Below are 26,309 nucleotides of genomic sequence, written 5' to 3'. Positions count from 1 at the left end.
CATTTTTCTATTACAGTGCAAGTTTTGCTATAAAAATTAGGCTTCCATTTTTATTCTATTTTCACTCTAAACATTTTCTCAGCAATACCACCTAATTACTGCTTGAGACAAAATACCATCAGCTGTCTGTAGTAAAAGAAATTGGCCAAAGGCATTTGAACTAAGGCAATTTATCTTTAGTTTTACTTGACTATGATTATTCTTTGAAACATGTTTTTTGCAAAATGTGATGTTAGAATGTAGAAGGTAAACTTTGGACACTTGTAAGCTATCCAAAATTTAAAAAAATAAGTTCTGTATAGCTACGAAACAAATGGAAAAGTTCTTGGGGTTAAGACATTTTATTAATTTTATTAAAATCATGAACTGGGACCTTATTGCACATGAAATTAAAATTAAGACAGAAGGTTAACAAAAATATCTTAACTCCTTACTTTGTTTTTTACAGTAGCAGCTGAAAATTTATAAAAGCTTTTTTTTTATTCAATGTACTTAAAAAATTATAATTGCTGACTCTTAGACAACTTTAGAAGTTACTTCAAGTATAGAAACTTGGTTGTTTTAAGTACACAGTCTCGATGAATCCCAATTTATTTACTTTCTTAAACTATTTCCTACATAAAACAGTAGAATCCCCAATTGTGGAGTGCAAGTTATGAGGCTAGAAATAAATAAAATAATGATTAAAAGTTCTTGTTTTATTAGAAGTTATATATATATATGTAATTAATATTTTATGAAAACAGAGAAAGTAAAAATATTGTTTTTAAATATCTAAGTCATCATCTGGATCATCTTCATCCAAATCATCAGCTTCATCAGGCTCGTAGAAAATCTTCCCAGTGCCACCTGATGATAATGATACAGCTTCTCTGTAAGGGAAAAAATTTTTTTACAGAAATAGTATAATTATCAATTTTTTCTGTTTAACAATACAGCTCAATTTGTCTAGCCTCTTTTTGCTTTTAAAGAATTTTCATCAGTTTGTAGCAAAATGTTGATTAAAACTAAATAAAAAGTCAGCTAAACTTAATATACTGGTAAATGATGTAACCTGCTTAATCTGTTTCTTGCATTTATTTAATTCTGTTTAAAGACTTTACTTTTAAAATATTTCAATGCCAACTTTATAGTAGCCAACAGTGGATGACTGTGGCAAAAATTTAAATGTTTTGTATAGTTTTATAATTTTTCACACACAAAAATTAATTCTTCTAAATTTAGAAGTAAATTCTCAAATAACAATATCATCATATGTATATGACAGATAATTTATGTCTACCAAGGCAGAAACCTGAAGATCACAAGTACACTATGAATATAACAACCTGTGTCACTTATACTAAGCTGCAAAACATCACAGTTGAAATTTACTTTCAGGGACAACAAAAAATCTATTATAAACAAAATTTGTCTCTGTGGATTACCTCAAGACTTTGCTGGATTAAATCAACACATTACACATTTCTTTTATAACTTGTTTTAAAATATTCCAATTTAACTCCATTAAAATTAGTACAAAATAGGTTAATTAGTACAGATTCCTGTGATTTCTGAAAAAAATCACAAAGCATTCAGATTAAAGGGTTATAAGATATATATCATTCCTCAAAGCTAAACTGTTACATAATTAAAAACACTCAAAGATTGAATATTTATTCAAGACAAAAATAGTATTTATCAAATCAGTTGTAGTTGAGGAAAATGTACACAGGACAAATAGGAAGGAAATTAAAAACAAGACTGAAAGAACACTAGTATGACATAACAAATGGGCAGCAACACACCCTTAACTACAGCTGAACATTTCAATACATGTGATGGTAATTATGATTAGAAAAATGTGAAAAATTTGAAGCATTGTACAAACAAAGAGAAAGGAACTTATGATACAGTATTTGCATGGTAAAAAAACAACAGATATTTATGTTTAGATAAAAGACCAACCAATGTGTCCTACTGAAACAATTGTTTCTCTTAAATGTTACACTGCTTACTGCTATATTTACCAACCTCCCTCCCCTCATCTCTTGACCTTGTTTTAAAAACAAACTTATTCATTAACTGCTGGAGTTTAATATAGGCCAAGCTAATACCGTAGTTGCCAGCCTTGATTACAATAACTGTGTCACCAAAACCAGTTGGCTGGAATATTTAATAAACATATCTTTCATCGTGCAAAACAACAGCATTCTTATTTTTTTGTTATTAAAACAGGGAAACATTATGTTTTCTTCCTATTTCCTTTTTTGTTTGTATTGATAAGGTAAATTAAATCTTTTATCATATAATGGTTTTTGAAATACTGAAATGGATAAAAAAATACTGACAATAACAACAAAGAATACATTAAAAAATTCTAGCATTAGAAGAGTCAGAAAATAAGTCAGCAGTTTTTTTAAAATTACAGACCTGGAGTCTGCTACACATGCTACATTATGATCCAATATTTAATTTCTGTCGCATATTTCTGGACCTAAGATATGGAATCTGTTGTTGTTGGTTTTTTTAATCTACAACTAAAAATTGTCTCAGTGGCAAATCAAGTATTCAGCTACTTCAGTCTCATCTAACATAGTAAGTTTAGTAATATTTAAAGCTTTATTTTACAGTATGAAAATTCACACTCCCCACATGTCTGTTAAGAGGGATCTGGTCTCCTTTCTATATAGAAATTACTCATTGCTATAACTGAAGAATCAAGAATGGGGCACATGTGACTATTGTTACAAAATGAGCCTTATTAAACAAAAACAAACTATTTGTAACACCATTATTATTTTAATTCATTTATGATAATCTTAAAATGGTAAAACTGGAATAATTATCTTATACAGTTCATCAAAATATAGTAAACTAGTACTTTATGTAACTTGTTTCTTATAATAACTATATTATTAGTGAAATAACAGGAAAAAGCAGTCATGCTTGTCTATGTTTTTCAATATCTATTTCCATACAATAATTTCTAATTTCAACCTTTGCTATGCCTAATCTTTTATATTTAGGCATATAAAGTATAAGAGAGTTGAAAAAAAAAGACCATTAATAAATTGTAGATTTTTAATTTGAAAACAAATGCTTTACCTACTTGCTTAAAGAAAGCATTAAATGAGATTCAAAATACTTTAATTCCCTATTACCTTGTATATGGCAATACTAACTGATCTCTGGCCTTCTTCTCATCATCTTTCAAAGTAAGGTTAAATGTCAGGTTAGCTGCTGGATCTGGAGTCTACAAAACATTGTCCAACAGTTTCAATAAGTCAGTAAGTGCAAACAAATTATGAAATGCAAAACTCAGGACACTTTTTTAATTATCTTTAACTCAAGAAAAAATTCTTAGTCAAATGCATTCAGAAATACCTCTCCCAGTTGTTCATTGTTATTAATATACTTTACCTTATGAACTGTGGGTCTTAAGAAAAAGTTTTTATATGTAGAAATTATTCAGTAAGGTAACATTGTAAGGAAATTTCTATTTTTTTTTTTTATATCTAAGTCATTTAAGTAAACGTCTACTTACACTTCAAAAGATAAAACTGTATGTACTCAAAGAAATATTAGAAATTAATTGTTTTTCAGATTAAACTGTTTTCTCAAAATAATAGCTGCTTCTCAGCTAGGATTTATATCTAATATCATGTAGCATTAACAATTTTCATTAATAATATAATAATAATACATTATTATCACATTAATAATATAACAAACATATGTAGTGGAAGAATAATAATTTGCCCAGTATAACTAATAGCAGTAACAAAGAACTCTTTAATTACAAAACCAAAACTACAATGAAAACATATTTTTACATGTAGTTAACAAACCCTGTTATTTTTAGCTTACCTTATTCACTGAAATACAAGAAAGTTTTATCTTTTCCCATGAAGTTTATATTTAACCTTTTGGCATGAGTAAGAAATAACCACATGTGTAAAACATCTTTATATAATTTTTAAACTTTGTCACTTGATGAATTATAAAATCTTTACTTGAAGTTAAGAAATGTTAACATTTTCCTAGAATGAAAAGGTATTTCCGATATTTACCTCTTTCTATAATAGCTTTCATCGATTTTTGCTACCCTCTATACACACAATTTTCACTCGCCACTAGCCTTGAGGCTACCACCTAACACCACATGTTTACATGTAGTATTAGCTGCATTATAGCATGGATGTGAGCATGTGACAATCTTCCACTAACTGGAATGTGAAACATCCTACTACCACAGATAACTCCTTCTATATAGAAGAGCACAATTATCAATTTAAGATTAGGCAAAAAAAGACATCGAAACTGAGGAGAATGGATGAGAAGTGTGAGTGGAGGAAATAACTATGCAAAATACATTTTTAGTATGGGAAAATGTTAACTTCTGATATGATAACTTACCTCTTGTCACATAACAGGTAGAATCCCACACTGAAAAAGTGAATGGACAGATGAAATGGTGCAAAAGTTATCTAGATGAACATTCTTTGAAAGGTGCCTGAAGAGAATCCATGGAGTGAGATACCTTAATGTATAGGGTCACACTTGTGGAAGACCACACCCTCTAAGTATTAGGTATACTCTTAATCTATTGTAAATATAATGTGTTGCTTAACTGTTCAATCAATAGTAGGATCTATCAGATGGTGTGCAGTGGCTAAGGCAAATCAGACCATATTCAGTGGGTCAACTTCAGTCACAAACCATGTGGCACCAGACATTTGTTTTACAGTCTTCACCTCAAACCCAAAAAGCAGAAGAGGAAAATAACTTCTGTTCTGACAACTCAGGCACAGTACATGTGTGTACATCCAGTACACAACCAACACCATGGCAAGTTTGTATTCCCACTTTCTACCATCACTAACTTGTGGGGCCAACTGCAGTTCTAAACCAGGCTGCATTGGGAAGTTTTTGTTTGGTCTGCAGTATGAGTAAGGCCCCTAATAACCAGATGTGTGAGAACTTATATTGGCTGTTCCTACACCAATTCAATCCTAGACTACTATTCTACCACTGCCTGGATGTTAGACAACTGGCCATATAGGTGGATTCATCCAGTCCAAAATCAGGTAGCTTCTGGTCTGCAGTAGGAGGAGTACTCACCATCTAAACAGACAAAACACTACTGCCTTAATCTTGACTGAGTGGAAATGGTCACACTTAAGAGGAAGCCTCTATCCCTACAGCTAGAAACAGGTAAGTAGCAAGAACTTCTGTACTCTACTAGAAGAAGGAGAACAATGCAGTGTGGAATCTGGAGGAATACAATGGTTGATCATGAAAACCCTATACTGAAGAGCAGTCCAGTCCCAGTTTTATCAACTAGGACTGAAGGTATGGGCAATAATTCTGACATTACTTCATTAATGGCAGTCCATAAGTTGGTTAGGACTAGTAGAGGCCTTATTTATGAAGCAAGATACCTCTAGTGGTCATGTGAAACACCCCATCTTATCAGTGAGCATTAAGACCTGTAGATTCAAATGTTGGAGATTCTAAGTTAAGCATACCTAGACAGGCACCACTTTTCACCAAGTCAGGATCCAGAAATGTGAAAATAAGTCACTGTAAAGATAAAATATATAAAAATAGGACTTATCCATTCAGAGATAGTAGGACATATGTAGGGTGGTAATAGGGGAAGTCAATATCCGGAAAGAAGGTTAAAGAAAGAACAATAACATAAAAGGGTAGTATGTGTAAGATGAAGATAGAAAAACCTAAGCCTAAGAATGATTACACATGAGTGCCAAATGAAGAAGTTATAATTGTTATCTACATATAGATAGAAGGAATCAGCTGTGCTAGGAGGGTGTGTCACACTACTATTGGGGAAGGGTTATCATATGCTTATCTGCATACTACCACATAACTATATTCCATTAAAACACATAATGTTCATGGGAGTCTCAGGGCAAAGCAAATATATGAAAGCCATTATATGAGAGGTCATATCGTATCAAAAACTGTTTGTTGAACAGATTGTTATAAAGGTTTACACGTTACCAAACATGCGAGTATCAAATTACTGTTTTAAAAAAAATAAAACTAAAAATAACAGCTAACTTTTTCATGCAAATATAAAGTTTTTAGTTTTAATATTTTATTACTCATTGGCAGAGAAAATAATTTTATGTATAGATATATCAAATGTCACTATGATTAGATCTTTGGTTTATATGATAGAAGTTTCTGACTAAACAAAATGATAATTTCCAAACTTTCATATAAGTGATATTTTACTGGTTTTAGAAGCAGATAACACAATATAACACAAATTTTGTTCCTGGATAGTGTGTGTTATTTCTTAATGGCAGAGAAAATAATTTTATGTATAGATATATCAAATGTCACTATGATTAGATCTTTGGTTTATATGATAGAAGTTTCTGACTAAACAAAATGATAATTTCCAAACTTTCATATAAGTGATATTTTACTGGTTTTAGAAGCAGATAACACAATATAACACAAATTTTGTTCCTGGATAGTGTGTGTTATTTCTTAATTGCTTATGTTGTAAAAGTACAGAAAATGGCCATTATTCCCTTCAAACTTTGCTTTTGTGACCTGGATAATGAAATTTATAAATTAACATATTTTCTATGTGAAAATGGGCAAATTTGCACATTTTATTTACATAAGTTATGAATAAAACAACATATGAATCAAGATTTACATGTAGTTATACTAAAGTTACACAAAAATGAACAAAATGTCTAGAAATGAGTAGTTTTTTGAGGTTTGTGACTGTAATGTAAATCACTTTCATGTATCAGCCCCCAAATATAGTCTCCCATTATGTTTTTGTTCTACGCTCCTTGGTTGAGGCGTTGAAAGTCCAGTATGTTTTGGTGGAAGCTCTTGCCTTACTCCTCTGAGTATGCTTCCATATTCTCCTTGAATTTATCAAGATGAGCATCAAGGATATGGACTTTCAGGGACATCGTGAGCCCATTTTGCCATAGTTCTTCACCAGAGCCTCAACCAGCTCCACATAGTTTTCAGCCTTGTGATTGCCCAAGAAGCCCTGCACCACTGTGACAAAGCTGCCCCAAGCTTTTTCTCCTTCTTGGGGAATTCTGTGCACTCCAGAATCTTCTTTATTTGTGGCCCAACAAAGACATCAGCTTTGCCCCAGACAGCTTAGGGAAGAAGTCTTGAAAGTACTTGAACGTTGCAGACTCTTTATTGAGAGCTGTGACAAATTGTTTCATAACACTCAACTTTATGTGCAATGGTGGGAATAACACCTGGAGGTCCACTAGTAGCTCACACTTGACATTGTGCATCTCCAGAGTGAACTCGGTTTGTTGTGGCCAGTGCTTCCTGTTGTAGTGCTCTGCAGTGTCTCTGCTGTCCCAAAGGCAAAGATAACAGGGAAACTTGGTAAAACCTCCTTGGAGATCCATCAGAAATGCCACCATTTTGAAGTCTCCAATAACCTCCCAGCCATACTCATCATACTTCAAGGCTTTTAGGAAGGTCTTGATGCTATTGCATTCCTCTTTGAGGTGCACCGAATCAGCCAGGGGAGAAGAAAAGATACTTATTCCCATAATAGAGCAGCACAGCTTTGAGGCTTCTGGATGAGCTATCAATGAAGAGGTGCCACTTGTTTAGGTTACAGGCAATTCAAATTGCCTCAACAATGAATCTACCTGGAATGTTCTGGAAAATGGGTAAATTTGAAAATTCAATAACCTAGGTCACAAAAGCAAAGTTTGAAGAGAAAAACAGGTCTTTTCCATTTGCTTTAGACATAAGCAATTGGGAAATAACACTTTCCACCCAGGAACAAGAAAAAGTAAAAGTTTTGTTACATAGTGTAGTCATACACATAACAGGAAACACAGGTTATAATCCAGTTTTTTAATTTAAGGATACAGATCTAACCATACACACTAACAAGAGGTATAATATTTTAAGAAAGCAAAATCCATTCAATGTTCATAAATAACATTCTGCAAGTTTTAAGCTTTTAACTGGAGAAAATAAAAATGTTTTGGCATTTCTAAAAAACAAACAAACAATTCTTCAACAAGACAAATAACATCTTGTTATTTCTGAGCACTGACATACTGTCATATAAGTGGAAAACATAGAAGAAACGTTGGTTCTTCAATGAACAGGAAAAACAACAACTTTGACACATTTTATAAGCACTTATGTATATAGATGAATAAAAAAAAGGATATCAAACACCAGATAAACACTATGTTTTGGCTTCACATGAAAATCATCCTATCTAATCTGAAGAATAATTAAAAAACAAAATAAAAGTATTAAAATACATGGTGATGGAATTATTGGATAAAAACAGAAATCATGCTAACATGTCCAATAAAATGTTGATTCCCGAATGGAAAGGGGGAATAAAAAAAGGATCAACAAACCTGATGGATAATGGGTTCAGGTCTAACCACTTTCTTGTGTAAAGGAATTTCTATATTCTTTATATCATGGCTATCTGTGATACACAATTGTTCTTCCTGAAGTAATACAAGAAAAATAATGGACAAAAGTGTCAGTAAAAACAAAAGCAAAAATTATACCACGTTATTTCTTACTATCAAATCAAAATATAAGCCATCAAATAAAATATTTTATTTTTTATTTAAGAAACTGCCAAAATACAACAATTTTCTATATAACTTACATGAAAGGACATTAACAAAATTGTTGGGACAGTACAACCCTGAATGAAAATAGATCTATCTATTCTCACTGACTTTGCATGTGAATTCAATGTTGCCCTACTGAGCACCATCTATACTTATATGTCAAAAGAGGGAATATAGAGGACAGCACTGAATAAGAATAGATGATCTTTGATAGATCGTTTAGGCAGAGTATTCATGATGAAACTTTGTAGAATAGACAGCAACTGCCTGTTGTGGAGACACAACTGGAGAGGATGACATTTCAAAAGTCTTGCACCTTTCGTCCATTCTACAAAGTTTCATCAAGAACAGCTAATCTTGTAAGGGAAGGGAAGTGTATGTGTGTTTTTCTTTCAGCAAAGCAACATCAGGCTATCTGCCGAGTCCATTGAGGTGAATCAAACCCCTGATTTTAGCATTGTAAATCCAAAGACTTACCACTGTACCAGCAGGGGACAGGGAGGAAAATACTGTATCTGAATGTATTTAATGGAAATAGCTTATATCTATATAGCAATTTGTTAAGGACTTTTGTACTGTAGGTAGTAAATTTAAAAGACAAAACTCTTTCTGGAGCCCATCCATTTCGTTTAGCTTGGAACTCAGTTCTTGTTTAAGTAATCTATTATAATTGTCTTCATCCACCATAACAATTAATAGTGAACAAAAAGATATGTAAATTAACCTATGTTTATTCATAAAATATGCACAATGATGTGCTACATGCATCAAAATTAACCTGCATGTGAAGTTTTGTAGCTAATGATAATTTATTTTTTCACCACCTAAATTCTAGAATATCACACAAAATTCACTGACTATTCCCAGTTTTTGTCTATAAAACAAAACTCCCTGATTCTTCCTTGGCCAAGAATGCAAACTATAAAATTCAGTAATTTTTTCTAGCTTCTCTTATCAATATGAACTGTGTAAAAGAATATTTTGGATTTCTATTATTTCACTTTCAAACAATTCTCCAATTGTTGATACAACTAAAGACCCAGCTGAAAATAAAAAGGATTCACTTAATGCATATAAAACTTAAAATTCAATTTTATGAGGCTGTGTGAAAATATAGTTTTTAAAAAAGAAAGACTCTACAAAACCTAAGGACAAAATTATAAATTACTTCTCTAAGGACTTTTCCTGTTGGTTTCTTGTAAAGTGTATGACAAATCATCAGAGAACTTCCTATCTCAGAAGCATGTACTTGTATTACTGCTGAAGCAAGGTGTTCAAGAGCTGTTACAGTTCCACTGTCATGAACATCCTTATGGACAAGAGCCACAACTTGCTTAACTGAAAAATTGTTTTTATTTTGATGAAATAATATTTTCTTATGGAAGTACTGTCTAAGATTAAAATACAATAAAATTTAAATTTCAAAAAATTAACAGAACAGTTATTACAATAGTGGATTTTTTTTACAGAAACTAAAAAACACAAGTCAGTAAAACATGAATTACAAAATACCTTTAATGTTTACGTGCAGTAAAATCCTTCAACAACAATACTCACCAATAAAAAATTCTTTTCTCTTGTAATCAGTGATCAATTTTTGAAGAATATTCTATTTCTATTAACATGGTAATATCATTTTGTCATTGCTACTGAAGTGAATGTATATTTTATGGAACCTTAGACCTCTCTCCTTTTAGACAATTTTCATAAAACTCAGTAATTTCCTTAAATATGTTTAAGAAAAACATATGAACGTAATTTATGTTTGTTTTTTAAACTGTAATCACTGTTGGTTTTTTAACTTATAGTTTTGTTTGCAGACATCAAACTTGTGATTGAATCTTTTGAATCATTTTCTTCCTAAATAATATTGTATTTTTCCCCTTTGTCTCAAAGCAATCTGTTTGGTGCAAAAGAGACAATATTTATATATCTTCTATACTATTACACATAAAACATAAAAAAAAATTCAGTTTTTAATAAGTGAAATTAAAAACTGTTTATTAAAGAACAATAAGATATATTTTCACCAGCAGTGACTTGTGAGGTTAATAATAAACATCCACTAACTACAAAGTCTATCACAAAAGCACACATTTTGCACAACATTATGTTTTGGTCAGAAAGTCTGCTTAAGCCAAAGACCGAATAAACCAGACATTTTCAATCTTTATGGGAAGTTACCTGTACTTCAAAAGCATGTTTTGCATATGCTAATACAGTGGAATGATACCATAACTTTGAGCTGCATTGCAATGGGCAACATATTTGGCACCCATATAAAAGATGTCTGAATATTATGTAACATATCACAAACCTAAATTACAAGATATCAGTTATGTTTAGGAACTTACATTTTGCACATCATTTAGCATAAGTACAATATTACAAGTTTTCTGCTTGTGGCTCTCAAAATACCAAGACAATATTTAATTTTCATCCATCTGTTAGCCAGCATTTTGGGTATCACAGTAACTATTACATCAATAATCCAGCCACATACTGTCAAAGATGAGCCACCTTTGTTGTTTAAGTGATGTCCTTCACTTAACCTCAAAATAAAAAAATCAATAGAAAGGATGTATAGCAATCATGCTGATCTGGCAATCAGTTTACTGCTGTGTTAAGCAGGTATATCATGCATTTCCTACTTTTCCATTTTAATGTAGAAATATTCTAACCTTTCTGTTTGAGATTATACAGTTTTCACATAACACATGGTTGAGGAAAGCAATATGTGTACTTTGTTCTAGCTTAAGAATCTTTATTCATTTGTTGTTCTCTAGAGATAACACTTGCTACATCAGGATTTTCTTAAAATGTATTTCCAATAATACATTCCATCTCTCACACTATAGCTATTACTTGACTTACTAGGGCTCTGACAAATGTACTGCTCACAGTTTAATCAATAAATTAGGACCACATTATCAGTTTTTAAATAATAGCTCAAGATGTTCCACAAAACCAACATTAAGTGACAAATGCTGTTCCAACACTTCCAGGAAATGCAGCCTAGGTCAGAACTGGGCATAGGCTTGGGGGATCACAACAGAAAACTTATATGGAAGGGTTTGTTGGTCAGCCTAGCTCTTTCTCAAGATTGGGTGGAATTTGGTATGCACCTGTGAGAGTAAAAGAGCAAACGATTGAGTTCTTGGTTGACTGACCAAGAAGCAGCCACAACAATGATATACATTGCTACATACCAAACCATCCAAATGAGACCACCTTCTGGCTTTATTCTGTCATATGACAATAAACTAGATGTAAGTGGAGTTATAAATCTCTCATTGTGTCTGGGAAATTTCACTCATAGATTAAACAGTCACCTCTGACCTTGCATCTGGCATTAGCAATCCCAAGATAAAGAGATCATTACAATATACCCATTGCTATAGATTACTTCACAAAGTGGGCCAAAGTTTATCAACTGATTGACAGATTGGAACAGACAATAACTGATGTTGCTGAACTACCAAAGAGCATGATATGGAGCACCAAAAGAAATTGATATAGATCAGGGTGCTAGTTTCAACAGCCAACTGTTCTCTGAGTTATGTAAAGGGGTGAAGATACACTTCTTTGTATCACCTCAGTCTGACATGATGTTTTAGCAGAATAGATAAAACAAACTATTAGGTGTATGCTTACAAAGTTTGTCAATTCTAACCAAATCAAGTGAGATAAGCACAAACCATACATCATTATGGTGTACATGTTAACTAAGCAGAGATTTACAGGCTATTTGACAAACATGCTCATTTTTGATGTGTTAGTGAAGCAAGTGTTGGGTAGAACATTTGCAGCACCTGATGAGATCCACATAGATCAGAGAATTAATTTCAACAGATAATTGCTGTGTTGTGTAAAATGGAAGGTATGGTGATGGTGAAGATGAATACATACCTTCATCATTCTCAATCAGAAGGTCTAGCAGAATGAATAATACAGATTACTAAGTGTAAACTTGCCAAGTTTGTTAATCTCAACTGAACTGACTAGAATGAACACTTGCCTTAAGTTATAATGGCATACTGAGCAAAGGAAAAGTGGTCTACAGGTTATTCACTGAACATTCATATTTTGCTGGGAAATATCACTCCCTGTTGATGTTATACATCATTTTACCTCCTGAGAGCAATGCTTAATGTGGAGTGTTTAAGGTATCAGTCGATGAGCACAAATTTACCCATCATCAACTTCTAAAGATCACAAGGTGACAGAATAAGTGTTATGACAAAATGATTACAGATCAGAACTATCACTGTGAAGACTGGGTCTAGTTGTTGAATATACCAGCAATACAGAAGCAACATCAAATCAACTGGCCCGATTCATACTTTGTATTCTGGCAGAATGGTTTATTGACTTACAAGTAACAGCACCCATTTGACACACACAAAAATGAATGAAGTACATCCACACCCTGTATCCAAAGGCCACAGATGAAACTTTTGTGCACTGGCTTGACTAGAAATTTGTGACAGGAACCAATGACCTGGAGACAAGGATGCCATCTCAAGTCACACTGACTTATCATCTGGATGTGCATAAGCCAGATGATGAAATACTAGTTACAGAGCAGAGCCACTAAAGTCAACCTCCCAGTAGATATAGGTGGGACTAGATGACTTGTCATGAGCCAGAACAACTGAAGTTACTAGATGTCATGCTTAGTATATCACCAGTTTGCACAACTGACATGATAGCTAGAAGCTTGAAGAACTCAGCTTAACAGGCATTGCAAAACTTGCTTTCTGAGTTCCCAGGTGTTGATGTAGAATATCAAATATGTACTATATGTCAAACACTTAGCAGAAAGTAAAACAACTGAAGTAAAGATATATAATACTTAGTATATCAACAGTTTGCAAAAATGAATTTCAAAAACTCATTGTGACTTTGTGACCCTTGCTTGCCAAGATATCAGTCAATATTTTGCAGTATGATGAAAGCTCTACATTTTGTGATTGCCACTTAATTTACCTTTCAAGATACAATGGTCATGTGGTTAAAAAATTGTTTACTGAATAACTGTTGCAAACCTTGCTTTCTGAGCCAATGAGTGAATTTGCTAATGTAAAACATCATCCTGTAAAGTAAAAACCACAATTTAAACAGTTTAGATGTGTTTTCAAATGACTTCTTTGATGTGAGAACATCAAGAGGGAAGAAAGACATCATTCAATTCATTAATCCAAGTCTCCCAGTTGATTTAGCTTAAACTTCAGTTAGTAGTTAAAAATCAGACCCACTTAACACACTTTGTAGAAATCAGTTGAACCTGAGGACATCACAGAGTAGGGCTCTTTTCTCATTTAACACATTCCCTGGCTCTTAAAACAATCAACTCCACTTCTTGATAGAAATAATAACTTGTGGATCTTTTCAGTCCAATCTATGACATTTTCTCTGTATTAGAATTGATGATTTAGTTTCTGCTATACAAATGACAAAACGCAGCCTTTTCTTGAATTATTCCCATGTTAACCCTTTGTATACAGGTGGAGGTCAAAGTGCACATCATGATGTTTTACAGAGTTACATTTGGAATTTAATTAAATAAATCAGTTTTAATATTATGTTAGTTTTGATTTCTTATTTTTAAGAGGAAATATTTAGAGGAATTCTCAATTTTTATTTCTATGTTTAATGCAATACTTGTTCACTCCAAATTACCCATTTAAAAATCTTTTCTCAGCCCTATTTCAGTTTTCAAATTTTAATAAAAATTACAAAGTGTAGATATTTTTGAGACAAAGTCTAATTTTATAGCCTTCAATCTTCTTGATTTAGAGATATACAAAAGAAAGTCAAATCTACATGTCATGCTCTCCTATCACATACTGTCTTCTAAAAAAAATGTCAAAAATTCTCTCTGACATTTGCCAATACGTTATTTATAATCAACAGCAAAAGAAGATTTTAATTTATTGAAATTTCTATAATAATAATAATTCACTCTGATGACAACTTTTGAATTATTCTGTATCTTGACACAAAGATGCTATTGCTGGGTTCACCTCAAACACAGCAAGATAATTATTTTAACACACTTACAGCTTAGTTAGGAAGGCACATAAATTACCACAGTTATTGAATATTGTACTATTTGTGCCTGTTATTATTTGAGGTTCAAAACTGAATATGTGAAATAAATAAAAAGTTAGTAAAGTATTAACAATAACCATACCAAAAACTAGGCTTAACTTTTATCAAGACTTTAAAGGCAACAAATGTGCAAAATTGGAGGCATTAAAATGAGCATGATTGACAGTGGAGAGAGCAGTTCCAAAGGTAGGACCAGGAACATCATTCTTATAAAGTGCAATTAACTGTGTAAATATTATGTATACATGTTTGTTGAAGATCACTATCCGAATGGGGTGAATAGCCATTAAAATTTTGTCATCAACAGTCTGAGTGTAAATGCTACTAGTACGAAATCTGAATCTGTGATACTAGTATAATTTTTCTATAGCAGAGCCTTAACAATTATTTCTAAAAACTCTCTTTTTTTTCCCTTTACATATTCCTTTAGCTGTTTTCAAATGCACAAATAATAGTGCTGAACTAAATTTTTTAAAATCTCTAAGAGACAAAGACTTCTTACCTTTACATGAGTGACTGAGCAGTTTATGAAACATTTGATATATTTCAGGCATTGATATGTGAAGAAGAACATTTGATAAGCCATCAACAGTAATAATTATATTTTCATTTTCTTGAGTAATCAAATCCTCCAGTATAGGTTGGATATTGTAATTTGTTATAACTCTTCCATTTGTGTTGCAGGTTCCATTCCAACCCAGTGGATCACTATAACCATCATAAATTATCAATCTATAAATTAAAAAAAATAAAATGATAATTAGCAAAGTATGTAACCAATACAATTCAACTTAAAACCTAATTCTGACAAGCATACTTCCCATAGTTTTATGGAAAGTTAACAAGATAATCAAATAATAATCACTTGTGCATTCATGTTATCTACATTCATTTCATTGTACAGTAAATAATCTTAATCACTTACAGAATTCACTAACTTACTGATACCAGTTAGACAACATATCAGGTTAAAAAGTTGAAAGGGTAACAAACACATACCATTCACTGACTTCTTCATGCAAGGCAACCCACTTTCTTTCACTTTAAGATTACTATGTTTGCATGGCAACAAACATACAATACAATGTTCTATTACTTGTTTCGAATTTCGTGCAAAGCTACATAAGGGATATCTGCACCAACCGTCCCTAAAATGGTGAGCATGTTTGGCGTGATGGGGATTCAAATCTATGATCATCAGATTACAATAGGAGCACTCTAACTACATGACCATGCTGAGCCAGGTGTGATTAAATCATTCTGTGTAGCATATTGCATGATGCATCTTCAAACTAATTAATTTACACACTCTTTTTTATAAAAGATCTTTGGTCAGTTTGTGGATTTCTGGTATATTTGGGAGAACATGAAATTTTCTTAGTTCTTTCTTGATAAAGCAGTCTGTAATCTACTGACGTAAGATGCACTGTAAAATGGCAAAGAAGGACTATTAATGTATAATTTATGCCAGCATTTATAACATCTAGCTACTATACAAAATATAGAGCTTAAAACAAAAATGTGTGGTTATGTGAATCATTGGTCAAGCTTTCTATTGCTGTTACATTACTTCAAATAAACTAATATTTAAAGGTTCGGCCTCAAATGCACATATAGTTATGTTTAACGTAACCTGTCCTGATCAGTTTTTTTTTTTTTTAATCCCATACATGTATTCATGCAGCTGTTATGGTTTGTTTCTCTTAGAGTAAAGCCATGCTGTGCCTATCACAAAGAATCAAAACCCATATTTTATAGCATGTGAGTTTGTTACCTTACTATGATACCATCAGACGATACAAATGTATGTAAGTAACGTGCAAGTGAAATTACTAGAGACTTTTACAATCTCATTTACATGAAGACAATTTGATTTTACAGCATTTTCTCCAAGAACCAAATAAATCTCATAATCCCTAAAATTTAATATCACAGAAAGCTGAAAAAAAGAGAGTTGACATAGAAAGGATTAAATATTTGTATAATCATTATTACATAGTGTTAACATCTTAAAATAGTTCTGAATTTATCAATGAGTGGAAAAAATAATAATACTGAATTCAACAGCAACATTTAATAAAGGGTACAGTGCGAAAATTTTATACATCTGCTGTCACTGACACTGACACAATAATTTTAAACTTTAAAACTTTCAAAGCCTATGATTAATAATTAAATTTATCCTGTAATAACTATGTCTTTAAATAGCTAAGAAATATATGAAATAAATAAAACATGGAACAGTTCACAATTTCACAAAATATATATATATTAATAAGTTTGAATATCAATTTCTTAAGGACTGCTGGCCATTAAAAAGTATGTGTATAAACATTATATATACTGTTGAGAAAAATATTGGGATGTTTAGTAATACTGACTTGAATAAGCCAAAGTTCTTCCTACCATGAAACTGGACTGTTTGTTTAAAATGAAATTTTATATTAAATGATACCATGACCTAATTTTTTTACCTCTGATTGAGCTCTTCTTTATATAAAGATCCAGAATCATCTGAAGGAAAGTCAAATAACAGCAAGTGGACCTTGATATCTCTAAACATTTAACAAACATATAACCACCTTAAACACACACGTATATATGTTGTTTCTTCTATAGTAACTTAAATTTTAATTTTAAGTTTTACTACATAAATATGTATCAAATTTATTACAATGAGAAGCAGATTACTCACAATTTAACTAAAACAAAAAAATGTTAGTTTTTATATCCTAGTATTAGCACAAATATTTTATTTTCTCTTCACAAAATTAATTATACAAGTATAAACATTTTGTATAACAAAACCTACATAATAAAATGGATCATTTAGTCCTTAACTACCTTAAAAACAAACATTTAAGTTCAACATTTATATTTTAAGAAGGTTAAAATTTTCCTATATTGAAAATGTATTTCTAATATCTAATTATCTCCGTTCACAATATTAGCTATCCTCATTCAGTGCTGCCCTTCTATATGCAAATTTTACTTTTTACATTTCACAAATCTTCTGCTCCTCTATTGGAATTGCAAAAGTATAACATGACTCTCATGCAAATCACTATGTTTCACCTCCTCACCAACAGAAGCATGGTGTGCTTATGTGACCACCTCTACCAAACTATCACTTCAACGTTTGGCAAAAGATATCAGCACCACAAAATATGGGAAAAAAGGGTGTGAAGTGTAAGATAAGGTAAGTACTTATAAGAAATACATTTTCAGACTAGGAAAATTATAACTTTTGATATGGAGGAGGAACCTATGCAAGGGAATGACAGAAATATCCCATGGAAATGTGATATTCAGATCCAAAGACCAGAAAAAGGGAACTCCACCATTTCTGAGGCAAATGCACTCTTAACCCAACTGTGGAATTTGTACAATGTTAGAGTAAAACATAAGTGGAACATATCCAAGCTGGAGAGAATGCACCAGGCAAGTGATCCTAACCATAGAAATACACTGTAACTCATTCTCACAATGAGAAAGCTGGGTAAACAAAAGGATGCACCCTTATATTTAGAGTGGATAGAGCATGCCAGGCTGTGGTAGGTAAGTCAATGCCATCCAAAACCTGTCTGTAAGGTCCTGATATTTATGTGAAGGAAGAATGAGAACCAAACCATCTTCACCTCAAACCTACGAACCACCCGATTTCAGAGCAACATAAGGATTAACTCTGAACTATCAAGTAGTATCAAAAGAACATCTGTTGTATGCAATTACTTCCCCCCAACTATGAAACAGGCCAGGACCATACAAATAACAATAATATCCCTGTATGTGGAGACCACAGGAGACCAATCAGTGGGAAACCCTCTTGTTGTATATTAACAACAAAATACTTTCCATTTGCACTGGTACACATCAACAAAAGATGAATGGATAAAATGAGCTAGCAGGGAAGTGACTTTATGTATGAGCATGACTAAGGAGGGCCAGTGATGTCACAAATGACCACATCCCCAAAATGATAGAGGTTTGTAAGCAGTAAGAAACTGAGATAAGAGGGTGTGCTGAACCAACAGTTTCATTCAATGATGTCATGAAGGAGAAGGCTGAGCCTGACATGTGAAGAGGAGGGCTCAAAACCGATAAACAAACTTACAATGGACAAACCAAAGATAAGAAAAAGACTGAGGTGATAATATAGGTAAGCACTGGAGACATCTATTTTGGTCTTCTACAACTCTGGAAAAAACTTCCATCTCAGGGAAGAAGAATTCCATGGTAAACCAGAGTTGTGAAATGAAGCAATTGAGGGAGCCAAACCCAGTTTTCTTGAAGACAACAAAAATATGGGAATAAAAAATGCCAGGAAGGATGAGTAACAGGTTCAATGGCCTGCTGCAAGAGCAATTACTGAATCACTTCTGGCAGGTGCTGGTTGGCATGGGATTTTGAGGAAGAGGGAAGGAAATGGAGAATGAAAACATAAAAGATAGTGAAACAAACTAAATTCCATAATTGGAGGCATATGAAGTTCTGACTAAGACAAATAGGCTTCAATATTCATAAAGGTTGTCGGACCAATGTCATCAGAGGCTCAACACTTTCCAGAACTGTATGAAAAACATAATGCTTGAGAAATTGGGCAATACATAAATCCCCAAGATATGTTGAGAGTAAACACCTTACCTAATCAAGCATCACAATATATAAAGTCCCAACAACAACAAAAAAAAACAAACATGTAAGTAACACCAGAGCCATAGACAATATGAGAGCCAAAGTGAGGAGAGAAGAACAAAAATATCTCCAGGAAATTTCTCAGGATTTCTGTGGAGAGCCTCAGATAGGAAATGTATGTAAGAAAAATCCCATAATAGATTGATAAGGATAAGACACAAGTGAGAATATTGGACATGGGTAAGACTGATAGATAAGTCAGGAGGCACCTCCCAAACATGCAATAAGGAACCTAACAACTGCTGCATAAATAAAACCCTCTTTTTCACATATAGAGTTCACATACAGAGGGCAGTACTGAATGAGAATATATAGTTTTTTGAAAGGAGGTAAGTACTGTATCAGAATCAGTGAGTTTCCTGTTAAATTCTATAATGTGCTGGCCTCCACTACTGCCAATTGCAACCCATTTTATAAGCTAATAACCCTGTTAGAAAAAGGAAATTGTCTTAAAAAAAACACACACATAGTTTGCCATTTTATCCTATCATCTTCAGAATATAACACAAAGAAAGCACAGGCTTGTGTCCTATCAATAAAATAATCTCTTTCATTTTTTCACAAAAGAAAGAAATTAAGAGATCTTAACTTATTCCTCTGACATAACCATTTAATTCCAATAACTCAACACCCATTCTTAGATAAGGAAATAAAAGCTGTATACAGCATTCCAAGTGAGGCCTGATTACTGATTTGTGGAGAGATAATTACAACCAATATATCTAATTACACCCTAAAATTATATTAGTTTTGCTACTAACAGAACATTTTTTTTTATGACTAGAGCAGTTTATCAACATGCCAAAATCTGTTTCTTCAGTCACACTACCGAGTTCATTTACATCCATATTAAATGTTTGATCAAAATTTCCAATATTCTAAACACATTACCTCACACTGTAATCAAAGGTCATTTGCTAAATATTTGTCCAACTTATCAACTGATTCAAGTTAAATCTTTTGGATCAGAACATTCTCAATACAGTTAAAAATACCCTGAAGTTTGTCAACAAACTTTAATAACTTACTAATTACACATATGATGGGATTTATTGGTCCATCCAGGCTATCACATCCATTAAACTAAACTTCAAAATAAAATGTTCGAGACCAGCCTTTTTCAATCAAATATTTATCAAGGTTTCCTTTAAACGACCTTACATTAACTGCAACCCTTCTGCAATCCATTCCAAATGCCAAACATATTGTTACAAAATAAAGCTGGCTTAGCTGAAGATGACACCTCCCCTGCCAAAATGTATATACATGTACCCTCTTCCTGCCATTTTCACAACTGAATACGAAAAGAGATGACACATCAACACTATCAATTCTTTTATCAGTTTTAAGCACCTCAGTCAGATCCCTTCTAAATATTCTTTTCTAAAGAGAAACTTATTTCATAGATTTAACCTATCCTCAAATGATAGCCTTTCCATCTCATATACTGTCCAACTTAAACTCCTCTGAGCACTTTCCAATAAATTAATATCCTTCCCAAGGTAAGCTATCCAAAACTGAACACAATGCTCCAATTCTGGCCTAACTAATGACACATATAAGGGTATTATAACCTAAAATTATATTTGTCCTATCACTAGCAAAAACACATTACCTAAATAGCTACAGAGACTGATCAACTAGTACATTAAGATAGTATTATGAAGAAAAAACAGTTAACATAGATGTTTCCCTCCAAAATTGTACTTATAATTCAAATTATGATATCTTGCATCCATTACCTTACACATTTGCCCAACTCACTAATAAATTAAATCTTTTAAAGCACCAGTTTCCTTCTCACAACCAACATTACTTAAAACTTTAATGTCATCATCAACTTTAAATAATTCACTAACCAATCTTTCACTCATGTCACTGATGGAAATGAAAAATAACAAAAGTATCTACACCAAGCCCAGAGATGTCCTGTTTCATTTAACTGAACCTTGTTTATAAAACTATCTACTGTTTTCCATCCAGCTAGTTTTCTATTCAATGATGAAGCCAATACCACAAACCTACCGAGATAATTTTTAAAAAGTTTTTAATGTATCACTTAGTCAAATATATATGAAAATCAAGACATGCCAAATCTATACCATTACTTACATAAACAATAAACTCTTTACATCCCTACTACTTATCATTAATATAAATAAGAAAAACAAAGATGCAATCATTAATCCCTGAGGTAACCTACTGAAATAACGATCGAGTTTGTTTGTATTTCATTAATAACAATCTTTTGCTTTCTCACATCCAACCATTTTACTATTCAATCATCTAGTCTTTCCTCAACCCATACCACTGTAATCTTCTTCGTTAATTATTGTGTGTGAAACGTTACTAGTACACAAAGTTAACACTATTTGTCCTTTATGAAAGGTAAAAGTTTAGTAACCCTAGCTCAGTAATGTTATAGAATACTATTTCATACAAATCCACATTAAAAAAAGAAAATTAAATTACATACAGTTTAATGTTCTCTTTACATGATTCTGTTTCATTAAATCAAATAAAAAAGAATTCAACTTAAAACATGAAGTTATATATTGCATAATATTGAGAAAACTTCTGCATACCACAAATAAATAAAAATACAGGTATAATCAACGCATTTTAGAATAATACATCAACTAAATCCAAGTAAAATCAAAATTTTAATCACACAACATACCTTTTTATATAGTGCTTTAGAAATGCATTTAATAAATTTTTCCCATTTCTATTTATGGTATCTACAAAACAATAAAAAACTAATTAAAACATGGATTTATTTCACACTGAAATAGCTTACAAAATGATGATAACAAGTTATGAAATAAAAGAAATTCCTTTAAGACACCATCACTTTCAGTTCCTGAAGTTTAAACCATTACACAACTCCATTCTTTTCCATTTTTCTGAACTTTTCTCTTATTAATTAGTACCATTTTCTCAACAATCAAGAATTATTAAAAATAAAACTCCTGATTTTAAAGAGTATACAATTTCATTATATGCAAAAGACCAAATCTAACATTATTTAACTTTGACATGGTGGATAGAAAATTTTGTAATTTCAGTTTACTGAATAACTTAATTTCTTCAATTTGTTCAATATTTCAAAATAAAACAAACAAACAGATTTTGTGGCATAAGATAATGCAAATCATTTTAGAATATTGAGGTGACCCCCTACAATACAAATGCCACCATTACAAATTTAACATAACCATTCCTTACTCAATAGCAAAGTGCAGCATTCTGTTTCAGAAATGAATGGAACAAGCTTTGTTCTTGATTTTGCCAAAAGTGTATTACTATTTTTCAAACTGACTCAATGAAACTGCTAGAAATGATCAAACATGTTCCATACCTTGGAGCTGTCCAGTTGGAATCCTTACCCTACACCCATCTGTTTATCTTTCTAACAAAATATTTATTTAAACTAAAACCAAGGACTACATCATGAGGGATACTATTCCTATAGGTCATAATTTTTAATAAACTAAAAACAAAACATTAAAAAGGCATAATGATAGTAGGATGGAATATTGCCAAAGCATGTAGTTATTCAATGAGCCTGGAGCTTCTGATAAATTAAAGTAGTTTTTAAAAAACTGTGGTATCTTTAGTTTACTGACATATTAATATAAATAATTACCATCTTTTACCACTGTCAAAAAGCAAGTCTGGGTTTGAGCTCCTACCTCTTTATATATTTTTTCTCTAATATTCAAGATTTCCAACCTTTTATATACCCAGTCAAACATACAAGAATTTAGGGGGACGACAGTTTGTAAACAATTTGCCTTGTTAGTAGATAATTGTTACTATGAAACTACTGGATACAAAAACAGATAGCCAGTGAACATGTGATTTTATACAGTGAAAATATTTCCTTGCATAAAATTATTGACAGGCATCTTTTAGAATATTGTACTCAATATTCTATTAGAGAATATTATTAGAGAAAATACGTATCACAATAATCTCTAATTTAAAACATACAAGTAAAAGTTTGGAATTACACATTTAAACTTATTCTTCTCATAACTTGCGGGAAAAAGAAAAAGGGGATTTGTTTCATGCCTTCAAGATGGTTACATGATAGCAGAAACTCTCTGTTATGATCTGTTTAGGTTTCAGAAAGATATGACTAAAAAAAAAGAAACTTAATGAGACAAGTTTTATCATTAGTTAACTAGGATAAGAGATTTCAAAACAGCTTTGGACATTTTGGAAATTTCTTTGTTTTGAATTTTATGCAAGGCTACATGAGAGCTATCTGTACTAGCCATCCTTAATTTAGTAGTTTAAGACTAGAGGGAAAGCAGCTAGTCATCAGCAACCACTGCCAACTCTTTTACCAATGAATAGTGGGATTGATTGTTACATTATAATGCTTCCATGGCTGAAAGGGTAAGCGTGTATGTTGTGACAGAGATATGAACCCATGACCCTCAGATTATGAGTTGAGTGCCCTAACCACCTGGCTATGCTGGGCTATAAATAAATTGCTTTACTTTAAAATAAGCATGTTACAAAAAAATGAACAACATAAAAGATTAACAATGCATGGCATAAATATATTATTTTTTAATACTTGTGCATGAACCTTTTGCTTGTTTTTATAGAGAAACCATATTAAGCAATATGTTGTGTCCATTACAGGAAATCAAGCCAGAGATTTTTAGCATTGCAAGTCTGTAAGCTGACCACTGTCTCACTGGCAGACAACGTTTTGCTAATTTTTAATATTGGCATGAATAGTAACATTCACATAATATTTTTAGTAATAATTTTAGATGTTCAACACAGAAGGGTCACTCCATTTGTGTACAAGATAAAAAGCAATCTATGGTCAGATTTCAAGTCCTTGTTAAGAAGCACATGTTTTTACAGTGTTTCCTAAAATGAAACATTAGTACACAAAAATTAGGAAGTTTCCAATAACACTATTTTGGTCATAAAATGTCTGTAAAAGAGGTTTATTTAATTTTGTCTACAAAGGAAAAAAAAAACTTTTAGAATTATGCCATACCTTCCTACATACAACAATATTTAGCCATTGCAGACCCAAATGAAAAGTACTCTTTCAGTACCATATCATACTTGCCTGCATAGAATTTTTTTCAGCAATTCCATATTTTTTAATCAAGATTTCTCATCATACACAACTTGTACAGTTTTCTTTATTAATCCTTTGTATACATTATGCATGAAACTGAAACATTTCCGTGTTACTGTACATAAAATGCTTAGTTTGCTGCTTGTAAATTTTGCAGACTATTAAGATCTAAAGTTTTTCATTTTTCAAACAAAATATAACATAAAAATACACCTTTTGCCACTCTTCTGCTTTATTAAACACAACCTCACAAGTGTCCTAAGCAGGAACTTAAATGACATGGTTTAATAAAATTGAAATATACGTTATTATACTTTCTGTGTAGTAATATTTTATAGTTATTTCATTTTCAGAAGAAATTGTTGTTTTACATTTTAGTTTACCATATGGTAAAATCAAAAGTACATGTAACAAGCACTACATAATGATTACACTCCTCTTCTACCACTATTATTATTCATTATTAACATGTAGAAAGAAAACTACACATACCTACCTTCAATTAAAATAAATTTTGGATTTTCATGTCCCTCTAAAAATTTTGCAATCATAATCCTTCCTTTCCTTGATATTCAAAACAAAATCACGCAGCTCTTAGGCTGGCACATGTGTCAATAACATAACAACTGTTAAACTAACGTTTTATTCTTATTTTTTGTCTAAAAATATACATGCTCTAGGCTAGCTTACTGTTTAATCATTCAGAGCAAGTAAAAAGTAAAATTTATATATGCTATGTCATACAATAATTATACACTAATAACAGCGATATAGTATATTAATTAATATTAAATTTCAGTTTTGCAATAAGCTAAAGCATAAGACATTACAAAATGCAGTTCTATTGACTACCGTAACACGCGCTTTATACATATATAGGCCTAGTTGTGTAAAAACGGGTAGGAAGTAAAATAACGACGTTATGTGACGTTTGTAAATTGTACTGTAATTCGTAATTTGTAACAAAACAAAAACGAAAGAGTCTATAGCAGTGGTTCTTAACCAGGGGTGCGAAGATGATTCCCAAGGGGTGCGAGGATGCCCATGAATAATTAAAGCAAATCTGTATTTTTACATAAGAGTATGCTTTATATTTCTCCTAAGAAGAAACATTTATGCTTCCAGGTGGTGCGAGAAATGATTACTGATTTGAAAGGGGTGCAAACACTGAAAAAGGTTAAGAACCACTGGTCTATAGGATTCAAGAAGTTACTTTTCATCTGAAATATGTGCTTCTTTTAATTTCCAAGTTAATAAGGTATATTTATATAAACACGTATAACATTATGGTATATAACTAATTATACAAGTTCCATCTTGCTGTATTATTTTAGAATCTAAATCACTACAACACTACTTTTATGAAACAAACTGTTATTTGCCATCTTGCGTATAGCGTTATCTATTTTCTATCAATGGTATAAGTTCTGAAGCTATGCTTGACGAAGAAAGCTGTGTTCGAAAACTCAAACGAATTAATGAACTTTTATTTAATTTAGTCTTATGTTACATCAACGTGTCTTTTGCACACTTTTATGTAAGAACGAATTTATTCTGTTAAACCATTGTAAGAAAATTAATTATCCATGTTTATGTCAGTTTACTTCAACAATCCTGAACAGAAGTTTTTGTTATTGCTAAATAAAAGTTGCGTTTAAAATCGTATATTTATTTAGATATATATTTTAACAGGTTACGATTTACTGGTTGTAAAAAGAAAAATTAAAGAATTTCCATCACCCCAAAGACAGATTACTAAA

The 26,309-nt window shown here is 31.9% G+C and overlaps 1 protein-coding gene across 3 annotated transcripts; it reads right to left on the bottom strand.

Annotated features, from left to right (window-relative positions):
* Positions 1-574: 574 nt before the first annotated feature.
* Positions 575-25,937, bottom strand: Elp5 (Elongator complex protein 5). Of its 3 annotated transcripts, none has more exons than XM_076462260.1 (8): positions 25,046-25,936; positions 22,114-22,174; positions 17,213-17,293; positions 15,241-15,446; positions 9,793-9,962; positions 8,397-8,492; positions 3,144-3,235; positions 575-872 (listed from the first exon to the last, which is right to left on the bottom strand). In XM_076462260.1, the coding sequence occupies exons 1-8, from the start codon at positions 25,098-25,100 to the stop codon at positions 767-769; spliced, it is 867 nt and encodes a 288-aa protein (XP_076318375.1). In that variant the 5' UTR covers positions 25,101-25,936; the 3' UTR covers positions 575-766. The 3 variants fall into 3 exon arrangements, with proteins under 3 accessions (XP_076318375.1, XP_076318374.1, XP_076318376.1); XM_076462259.1 differs by having other exon boundaries at positions 15,241-15,470; positions 25,046-25,933; XM_076462261.1 differs by lacking the exon at positions 17,213-17,293 and having other exon boundaries at positions 15,241-15,470; positions 25,046-25,937.
* Positions 25,938-26,309: the final 372 nt, after the last annotated feature.

This window comes from Tachypleus tridentatus, chromosome 10 (genome assembly GCF_004210375.1).
Source record: "Tachypleus tridentatus isolate NWPU-2018 chromosome 10, ASM421037v1, whole genome shotgun sequence".
Classification (NCBI taxonomy): Eukaryota; Metazoa; Arthropoda; class Merostomata; order Xiphosura; family Limulidae; genus Tachypleus; species Tachypleus tridentatus.
The sequence above is the reverse complement of the archived record's forward strand: the minus strand, read 5'-3'. Positions and strand labels throughout refer to the sequence as shown.